General features: G+C 39.8%; 1 protein-coding gene across 1 annotated transcript; it reads left to right on the top strand.

Annotated features, from left to right (window-relative positions):
- Positions 1 to 2,154: 2,154 nt before the first annotated feature.
- Positions 2,155 to 4,281, top strand: LOC113315978 (zinc finger MYM-type protein 5-like). Its single transcript, XM_026564215.1, has 3 exons — positions 2,155 to 2,179; positions 3,623 to 3,674; positions 3,738 to 4,281. Exons 1-3 carry the CDS (start codon positions 2,155 to 2,157, stop codon positions 4,279 to 4,281), a joined length of 621 nt encoding a protein of 206 aa, XP_026420000.1.
- The last annotated feature ends 6,920 nt before the right edge of the window (positions 4,282 to 11,201 follow it).

Below are 11,201 nucleotides of genomic sequence, written 5' to 3'. Positions count from 1 at the left end.
TTGATCTTTTATAACCCTTTTCATTTATTCTATTTGACCAAGTACATTTGGAACCAATATAGACTAAGTCTATTAGGCCAGCAACATTTATAGTAGAAGAAAACCCAATTATTGATAGATGAAGTATTTGAGGATTGTCCCTTAGTGTCTATGTGAACATTAAGGTCCCTCAAAACCACTCATGACTGTTAAACATTTTGACTCAAATCTTTGATGAAATTCCATTGGATTTTCTTCAAATCATTGTGAGTTTAACCATAAATGCATGAAATGATCCATTCATATTTAGAAGGATTAGATTTCACTAATAGGAGGACCATATTATCTTGTGATGATACTACATCACATGGAAAACCATTCTTTCATAAGAATATGATACCCCCAGACAGACCCTGTGAACTCACAAATAAAGAATTTGGATAATGATGCCCCCTACTAAGGACTTTATCTCTTTCCTCATTTATTTTAGTTTCAACTAAGAAAATGATGCCTGGGTTATGATATCTGATAAATTATCTCTAGTATCTCTGGATGAAAATCCTTGAACATTCCAACTAAGTATTTTCATTATTATGAGATGAATAAAATTCATACTAAGATTATGAAATTGAAGAACTTTGACAGTATGTGTAAAATTACTTGAAGAGGAACAAAAGATTCGATTAGAAAGTACTTGATTGCCTGCAGCTGAGGAGTTTCCCTTGAATGCCTTTGAGTAGTTTTGCTCAGACACTATCCGATGATAAGATGGAATGGAATTAGGTGAATCAGTTTGAGACTCACTAAAATTCAGGGTACCTTCATTAGATTGGTAATTTTGGCTAATCGAGTTATGAATGGATGGTGTAGATTGCTCAAAGCTTCTAATGAGACATTGCAAAGGTTGTTTAAGGTGATCTTTGATCTGCATGGATCTAAAGTGTCAACATTGTAATTGTCAAAAGTGACATCAAATTCACCCATTGCAAGGTAACCCTTGAGTAAAGCTGGATCAACTCTTTCATTTGGAATAATGTTGTTGCTTCCCTCGATATTCTCTAGGTTGTATCTAGGATTTGAGATATATTTAAGATATTTGAGGGTTCTATGATGATTCCTGGAGCTGGTGAGGAAATGGTACCCTGATGGTTACTAGGACCTCCTTCCTCCATTCTAGTTCTCTTTCCTTTTCTATGAATGAAAGTATCCTTATCTCTTCCACGACTAAAATGAATTTATATCATACCTTGGTCATTACAACCTAATTCCACTTCCGATTCATTGTGATTTTGCGAGTTGACTCCGTGATTCGGCGACTGATTTTGTTGTGCAGCACAACTCATCAGTTGAGAAGAAAGATGTGATGGACCACATTCATTAACAATATTTTCCTGCATTTGTTGCTGAGCTAGTAGCTGTTGAACTTCATTAACTCTTTGCATGCCTTCATTATTCACGTCTGTTGCATGTTCAATTTCTTGGTCCATCATGATTTGAGGGGCTTTATTTGCAGCTGTCTTTGTACCTCTGTTGTCCGGGTTGGACCAAGATGGAGGATCCAAAATATAATTTGAAGAAATGTAGCCTCTTTGTTGTTGAAGCAGGAAATCCGCAATTATTCTGCACTCTTCCTCTTTATGATCAATAGTATAGCAGTACCCACAGATATTAAAAGGTTGCTTCTCATAGAAAAATCTAATCCAAACTTGCTCACCCACTGTATTAGTTAACCAGAAACCTCTTCTTAATGGGTCTCTAACATCTATCAGCACCTTAACCTTTTGAATATTTTCCTTTGGGACAATACAATCAGGAGGATCTAATTCTTTTACCTCACCAATAGCTGAAACAATCTTCTTGACTATAGGAATATTAGAAAACTCTGGCTGCATGTTGTATAGTCGTAGCCAGAGAAGCTGTTTGGTTAGATCAACAGAGTGCTTAGGGATATTCGGATTCCATGGTTCCATTACAAGTAGATCACCCTCTACAAACCAAGGTCTCAGCTTGAAGACCATATCATACTCCTCATGCGTGTAAAATTTAATCATATAACAGTTATCTTCCTCTTCTTTTTTGATATAAAAATCTTTGTTTTTTACCTAGATTTTCTTAAGTTCCTTGTCTAGGTCAGCAACAATATAATCCTTGCATGAGTAAACTTTTCCTTAAAAAATGTACATTCATAAAGTAGCTCCTTGTATCTGATCCTCAGTTGTTAAGATGGGTTGCTTTAGAGCACGTAATCTCTCTGATAAAGAAGTTCTTTCCATAACTTTTTGGACCTCTAAAACTTGGTGCTCCATCTGGGAAGAAGAATTGATAGGAGTAATATAATTTGGTAATAGAAATTGATAAAGGAAGAGAAGCGTGGTGAAAGATATCAACTTGCCGATGTTTCGCCTGGTGAATGTTGTACACTTGGCCATTGAAAGACCTGAATAGGATAGAGAAAGAGGGAAGCAAAGGCGGCTTTGTCTGGTTGTTGCAAGCGTGAAGATAAAATAATAAATGAGAAAACCAAGACTGTGAGATGCAGATAATGATTTAATGAAGGATTCAGAAAACTGATTGTTGGAAAATCAGAGAATCAAAGTGAGAATCAAGCAAAAGGTATGATATTAAAGTTGAGACAGATAGACAAAACTACTCTATGAGCAGGGCCGACCCCATAGGGGAATCAGGGAAAGGCCCAGTTTAGGGAAGCAAGGCCCAGGGAAGCAATAGCTAGTTTGACACTGGGGGGTATTCATAAAAAAATAAAATAATTAGGGACTTACTGAAGAAACGATATAAATTTTTGGGGCAGACGTTTAAATTAGCATAATTATTTGGGGACTCATAACTCTTGCTTAAACTTTAAACTCGTCAAATTGTTTTGGAGTTCTTAACAGACGAGTACTTTTCCCTTTTCCCTTTTCTTTTGAAGCCTAAAAGTAAAACGAGTAAAACGATTGGAGAAAGGTGAATCTATGTCCCCTTGCTTTATATGAGTCTTAATCATTCATATTGAATCAATGACCTCAATAATATGATTTCATTTCATTTCCCCTTTTTCTACTTCTTAATATTTCACCTAGTAGTTGGGGTTTATATTTTGGTTAGAAGATGCTGGGTCTTTTTGATCAATCTAATTATGTTCGCGTAATTAACTCAATAATTGTTTAGGGCTTAGCCTATTAAGTGTGTTCAATTCGTTGATTTTTTTTTTGTTTTTTTTATTAGAATTTAGGGTTTTAAGGTTTGGGGTTTTTGGTATAATTGTAATTAATTTGATGATTGATTAACTTTGGGTTGTTCGAATTAGAGTCTGCACCATGATTAGGCTAGATTCTTTTAAGTATTTTAACATATTTTGGGGTGTTCAATTTACTGAACATTAGGATTAGGCTAAGAAACTATGCCTTTGTTTGTTGTTGTCAGTTGTGAGAAGATATTTTTACATTTTCAGAAAGTGTTAAAGCAATTAGAATTTCCCGTTTTCTAGGATTGATTTAATATTTTTACTGTCAATTTACATTTTTTCTCATGGTTGTTGCACCGTATTCAGTATCCATCACCTGTAGTTGTATTCAAATTGAAATAACAACTAAGTTGTATTATTTCATTTATAAGAAAATTTGTTGGTTCTTGTGTATTGCAGGTATGCCTCCTCTCAAACGAAAGCAATTATTAGGATGTCAAAATAGAAAAAGGTCTAAATAGATAGAAGAGTTCAAAAAATATCTTGCTGGATCTCTTGAAAAATATGTTGTTAGAACAAGTGCAGCCGCGGTGGTAGATAATGTGAATGTTGCAATTACAGATACAGTGGAAAATGTTAACCATACAGTTGCCGAAAATGTGGATACCGTGGGCCTGGCAGATGGGGGAGATGTACACGAAGCAAATGAGAATCGTAATAATGTGAATATTAATGAAGAGGTAAATGACATGGAAGAACCCAATCAAGATATTTTTGATCCAAAGAATTGGGGTAAAATTGATCAAAAAATGATTGATTTCTTAATTGAGAACGGTCCAAGAAGGATTGAAGATTACGTCTTTCCTTATGATAAATTTCGTAAACGTTTTTCTAGAAAGCATTATACCCGTAAGATGACAAACGGGGAAAGGCAAGACATGAGATGGCTTGTATATTCAACTTCTTTAAAAAAAGTATTTTGCTTCTGCTGCAAGTTGTTCAAAAGAGATGATTCAACAAAATTTGTTGACATTGGATTTGATGATTGGAATAATCTTAGTGGAAGACTTAAGAAACATGAAACTTCTTCTGAACATGAAGAAAGTGGATTCATCTAGAATTAAGACTGAAAAAGAATGAAACCATTGACAAACAGGTGCAAGAACAAATCAACAAAGAGAAACAACGTTTTATAGAAATAATGGATGGTGTGATGTATCTTGCAAAAAATTGATGGTGTGATTTAGACTCGAGAGGGGGAGACGGACATGGCCGAATTGGCTGCATTTCTACTCTTTTGCCTTTGTCATGATGTCTTTGAGTATAGTCCCCGGGATACTATCAAAAACGACCTGATCCCTATGGAGGTATTGATGTCTCGTGGTGTACCTTTCCCACTTGCCCCTATGTTTCTGGGTGGTTTGTATCATCATCTAGACTTGTTGGTTCGCGATATTCGTCGCGTGGATGGATCGCACACGGTTGAAACTTTCCTTCCTGCCAACTTCATTCAGGCATGGACTTGGGAGCGCTTCCCTAAGTATAGGCCTTCTCATTTGAATCCCTTGTCCCTCTCTCGGCAAGAGGAAGTCGTTCGAAAGGATGGTTCCAAGCGTTTGGTGACAAAACCAGAGTGTTATCCCCGGGTGGCTCTTTATCACAAGAAAGGTCATCACCCTAAGGAGAAGCTTAAGGACTTTATGGATAATGGTGCGGAGTTCAATCCCCCCATATATCAGGATGGTCGTACTGGTTCTCTTCATTACAATTTTATTAGCCAAACCCCGCGAAGGATTTCTTTAGCGGATATGCCTTTGGCGGTCGAATTTGATATGCTCGTCTCTGTTTTACCTGGGCGTCTTTCTGGATTTTATGGTGGGAAATTCTCTTCCGAGTCGTACAACATTGTTCGTGTCGCGCGGCAGCTAGGATTTGATCAGGGAGTTCCTTTTGATGTTTTCCTTCCTTCTTCGATGGACGAAGACAAAGAGGTTCGAAAAAGCTTTGATCGCTTTGTTTTCAAAAGTGGGCTTCGAATGAGTGATCGCCAATACTTTTTTGATCTTAGTTATCCTTAACCCCGCCGCCAAGTTCATGTCACTAGGGAGTGGCTTGGGTACCGCAATAGCGTTAGTCGGAATGTGCTTAACCTACTCATCAAGGAGCCCTATGCTCCCCTCCCTTTGACCGAGAAGGATTTCAGGGAGATGCATGCTTCAGGTCGTGTGAAATTGAATACTGAGGTTGCTAAGAAGTATAAGTTGTCTTCCAAGAACAAGGGTCGCCTCTCTTGTTCTATCAGCTGGGCCCCCCTTCCAGGTGACGAGCTTTCTCAAGGGGATGGGAAAGGTAGTGCTCTTCCTCCGTCCAATTCCAAGAAAAAGAGGCGTGTTCCTTCTATGAAGCCTTTAGAAATTCCTTCGACTACGTTTCCTCCTCCTGCTAAGGTATTCCCTTACTATCTTTGTGTTATTTTTTTTTATCAAGTCTCTTGCTTAGTTATTTTGGTTTGCCCCACATTTCTAGAATTTTCCGCCTATCGGCTGCAAACCTAGAGGCCTCATGTTTGAAGAATATATTAACCTGCCTATTAAGGAGTGGAGGGATGATCGACTCGCTAAGAAGATGAGACTGGATGCTGGTATATTACCCAATCCGCGGTTGCCTTCTTTCCTGATCGCTAATGTTTCTCCTCCATTTTCTCCGCAGGCTCCAAAAGTGGGGTCGTCATCCGCCATTACTTTTATTGAACATGTGGAGCGTCAACTTGGTCGAGACGTTAGCCAGAGCGGTCCTGAAGTACTTTCTCCCTTTATGACTCTTCACTCTACTCGTCCTTTAATTGTTTGGACGATAAAAGATCCCAATCATCCTTTTCACACTCCTTCCAACATGTTAGGTGATGGGGATGAATCAGAATCGGATCGTTCTATCAATGATTATTCTCACGAGGGTAATGGTCTTAAAAGCGGTGCCCAGGGTCAGAGTTTGTCCCCTCTTAAATCCCGTGAGTGTATTGTATTCATGATTATTTAACTTTGTCATGCCGACACGTGCCGGTCAAAATGTTTCAGTTGCAACTTATTTAATACATTTGGAAACCTATATATGTATCTCCACTTCCCTCATTTTGAATGACTATTTTATTTTTCTCTCTACTTTCGATTTCTCTTGCCCCTTAGGTCATTCAGAACCGGCTGTGTCGAGTTCATCTTCTTCTTCTCGTCAATCAGTTCATTCTCCTGTTAATTCCCCTCTTCCTTCCGATCTGGTATGCGTGTATTTTGAACTTTTCTTATTGTGCCAAGGTATCTTGCCTATAATTGTTTTCTTTAATATCCATCTTCTTTCTCATTTTAGAATAAGGGAAAACACGACGACGCCCAAGGGAAGGGAAGCAGTTCGAATCAGCCTGTTAAAGGAAATGAATCTGGCAGCCCTAATGGCAAGCGTCAAAAATCAACTTCCAAAGTTTCTTAGGGCGTGAACGCAGATGCTGAACTGATAGTTGTTCTGGAGGATCCCAAATTTCAATACCAGCTTATTGTGTCTTCGGCGGAGGCTGGTGTGGATAACCGTTACGTTATAGTACACGGCTTTTGGGTTCCTTCTGCTAAAGCAGCCACCTATCATCGCATAGTAGAGAAGTTTGGTCATATGTGCATTAATAAAGAAATGCATGTCAATTCCTTGATCGTGGCCACCGAGGACTTGCTCGACATAGTGGAAGGGCTTTCTTTGGCGGAGGAAACTCCAATTGATCCGGCTGTTTTGAGGAAGTGGGACACTAACATTCAGACCCTGATGGCTCTTCGCTTCCCCATCAAATGTCTCAAGGAATTTTTGGACTCAGCAAAGGCCATCCATAGTGCGCGGATCACTCTGCCTCGTGATATTGAAGAGTTGGAACGGGAGTACCAGCAGCTGCTCGACGTCGCAAACGCAAAGAATGAGGCTTATGATCAGCTTATGATAGATGTGGGTCGTACTACCCATGAGTTGAAAACCGCTCATGATGCTGCTGAGGAAGTCCATGGGCGTTTGACCAGGAAGAAGGCTGCGTTGGTGGCTCTAGATATTTTTTAATGATGACTCCTGAAAACATTTTCTTCTCTTTTTTTTTGTTGGTGAGGTTGAGTATTTTATGATTTGCTTTTCTTTCATGGGACATGTGTTGTTATTTGCTTGGTTTAGTTACATTTATTATTATGGTTGGGTAATATTAAATATGGTATCCCTTATGTTTTCTTATAAGTGGAGGTGAATACGTCTGATGTCCTTCACATTTCTTTTTATAGTTTTTTCATTCTTCGGTTGCTAGCTATATTTCTGGAACTGATGTCTCGTCGTCTTCATGGGTATACTTTGGCCTTAGCTCCGGTGCCAACGCTAGTTGTTCCTTATGAAAAGGATCATGAGCTAACTCGCTTGCTATTGGTAAAAGATGAAGTGGAGGTACTTAGGGAAATTAGGATGGTAAACAGAACAGCTACGCGTGCGCGTTTTGATAAGCAGCATGAGACTTATTCAATGGCTCGAGATGCACAAGTGTTCGTGCGTGTCACTACATCTATTCAGCGTGCCTTGGATAATACCATAACCACTCGAAATAAAGCTGAGCGCTTATACCAGGAAGCGCTGATCATGACGACGGATATTGAGCAAGCAATAGCCGATGGCCATGCTTTTGTTTCTCAGCAGGCGGGACCGAACCTTCGCGGATGTACTCTAACTTTGTGTGCTGTATCTTCTCTTATCCATCCTACTGATATGAGGGAAGAGTTAGCACGTTTACTAATTTTGAAGGATGAAGTTGGTATGTTGCAGACTCATCGCCTAATTACTTTGGATAAGACCCAGAAGGCTTATGATAAACATACAGAGACATTAGGCATGGCTCGAAAAACCTGTGCTTCTAATAAGGTTATGCATAGGGTTCATCAAGTGTTAGAGGAGGCGTGTAGCGCTTTTACTGACTCTACTACCCAGTATGGGGAAGTACAATTAATGATGCAAGATGTGGATGAGGACATTTCCTATTGTCGTTGTCTTGTAGCTATCCTCCCTTCATTATCTTAAGGAATCTTTTTTTCTTAATGGTACCTTGATTATCGTGTCGTGTTATTTGGAGAATATATATATGTGGGAATTTTGTTTTGGTTAATCACCCAGGCATTGTTTAAGTTTCTTTCTCTTTTCATTCATTTGGTCTATGGCTGGTCGCGTTAGATTGGTTCTTGAGATGGAGTATCTGAGTCGTCTTCTCCGCGTGATGTGTCTTTCTCGAGAAAATTTTGAGATCGACAATGCAGGTTGGCATGAGCAACTATCTGCTGTGGATCATCTTGTGAAGAGGATTCGAAGTGAGGGTCGTCTCCCTGATTTAACTCTTCTTGAGAATCGTGGTTATTGTCGTGAACATCGCATGAGTACTTACTTTTGTTGTATTGAGGCGGATCACAGTATTAGGTCTATTGAGGCGGCTCTAGCTGAAGTTCGACTGGTGTTGAATGTGCTACCGTGATTTTTTTTATTTTTTTTGTAATTATGACGGTAGTTATGAAGTGGTAATAAATGCATTAGTGAATATATTTCCTATAAATAAGTTCTTAGTGTTGGTATGATGTTTCATTCTCTATTTTGCTCATTATGTGTGCTTATCAAATTCTATATGGATGAACGCTAACATGGTTATGTGCTAGCTTTGGTTTTCTTGCCAGTGTTAGTATCTTCTTTTAAGTGGGGATATGAACTAGATCGCTTACGTCTGAGAGCTGAGACAAAACTGATTAGGGAGAGGAGGCTGGCGGGTCGTGCAGAAGCACGCGCTCAGTTTGATAAGCAGTATGAGTTATTTCTAGGAGCTCGGGAGACTCGTTCGTCCGGACCAGTCTCTTTTAAAATCCAGAGTGCTTTAGATGATGTTGTCTCCGCTCATCACGCGACTGATGAATTATTGCGAGAGATAAATCTTACTATTTTATACATTGATCAAGTCATTGTGGATTATCGCGTGTCCGCTTCTCATCTACCTAGTCACCGTATGCATGGTTATGCCTTATCCTTATGTATGATACGTACCCTGATGCATCCCGGACTCAAGACAGTTGAATTGGCACAGTTGTTGGTGTTAAAGGGTGAGTTGAGAGCTTTACGGACCCATAGGTTAGTTGTGCAAGGAAATGCACGCAAAGCATTGGGGGAGCAAGAGGAAATTTCTACCAAGGATCATCAGGGTACCGTATCCGAAAAGATTCTGTATGAGGTAAATCAAGTGTTGAGAGATTTACGGGTAGCTTTGGCTGCATCTACTACTCAGAGTGAAGAGGCGCTTGTGATGATACAAGATGTGGACCAAGAAATCGCTCATTGTCGCATGCTAATTGCCGCTGAATCGACTTTTTTTTTTTTAGTTCTCCCCCTAGTTATATATATATATATATATATATATATATATATATATATATATATATATATATATATGGTTTAAGTGTCCTACTCCTGTGTTATTTGATGGAAGAGTCAATCAGTGTTTTATTCTTGTCTCTAAAAGAGCAAAAGATTGGATTGTTACAAGCTATTGTCACTGGGAATGCCCGGCTTTTTCGTGAATGCGAGGAATTATTTGCAGTTAGTCAAGTGCAATATTTCCGTGCTATTGATCTTTATGCGGATCGCATGAGTTCTAGCTAGATCAGTCCTTCAATAGAGAACGTGATGGCTGCAGATAAGAATTCCGAAGCATTTGCTAAGGCTCGCTGCTGGATGGAATCTCAGGAGATCGATTTGGTCATGGCCTGCGGCCAATTGAAGCGCGCTAGCTTGGTTTTTTCATCCTTTCTCTTATTCTAGTGGAATCTACCACATAATGTATTGGTTTGCTTGTTCTGCCTGTTATGTCGAATGTTTATAGATATGTTATTTGTGTTGCTTTCCATGTGTTATATGCGTGTTCCCTTTGGATTATCTTGTTCTCTGAATCATTCAGAATCCGCTTTAGAGTAGTCTTTACACGGAGACAATCATTCTCTAGAGTTTATTAGCATGATTCGCCGGACCAAGCGTGAGGTTTAGCCCTTTCTTGGTCCATTGGTGTGTTTGATCGTGTGCTAGTCCTCTCTTGAACCGTGGGTGCACTTCAAGTCCCCAACTATGGAAAGGTAATGGGGCGACGACACTGTGTAGCCAAGTGTGCGGGGCATGGATCAACGATCCGTCGCTTTGGCATTGCTGACACTTCTTTACGTGTTCGGCGGTGTCGAACTCCATCGTGGATCAGTAATACCCTCCTTCATGTAATTGTAGGAAGAGTTTTCTCATGCCTTGATGTTCAGCATTGTGAGTCGTGGCCATAACCACTTCTGCTTCTTCTTGTGATAAGCAACGTAATATTCTATCACCGAAGCTCTTCCTATAGAGTATGCCTTCGCTCAGGAAGAATCGCCTGGATTTCTTTTGGATCTTCAGTGCATCTTGTCTGTTAAGAGGAAATTGCTCGTGCTGGAGATAATCAATGTATGGTTGTCTCCAGTCCTCTATCTTCGCACTGCATATCCGTTTGTTGTGGAGGCGCCTGACAGTCTTCACATTTATCTTGAATCATTGCGGCTTGGACTGCCATATTTGGCCAGTACATACCCATCCTTTTCAATCTATGATATATCAAAATTCCCCTTGTTTGTCTGCATGACTCTTCGTGGACGCGATTTAATAGTTCTTGTGCTTCTGTTTTTCCTACACATCGTGACAATGCTCCTCCGGATGTCCCAAAATATAATGCCCCTCGGACCATGACGAATTGTTTTAGCACTTTGGTAGGCAGTAGCTGCTCATCCGCTGTTTTAGTCAAGTCTTCGAGGTATGCTGCCTCCAATCATCCTTCAGTTCAAATGCCGCGTCCTCTTTCCATGTACTAGGCAACGCTCTTCTTTTCACCACTATGGTTCATTCATCGGCTTCATTCAAAGGTAGCTTTGCTTCCAAGGTGTCCAGAGCATCCACATGCTTATTGGTTGATCTTCCAGTATGCTCGACCACA

The sequence above is a fragment of the Papaver somniferum genome, chromosome 10, assembly GCF_003573695.1.
Source record: "Papaver somniferum cultivar HN1 chromosome 10, ASM357369v1, whole genome shotgun sequence".
Taxonomy (NCBI): Eukaryota; Viridiplantae; Streptophyta; class Magnoliopsida; order Ranunculales; family Papaveraceae; genus Papaver; species Papaver somniferum.
Note: the sequence above shows the minus strand (reverse complement) of the source record. Positions and strands in the feature narration are given on the sequence as shown.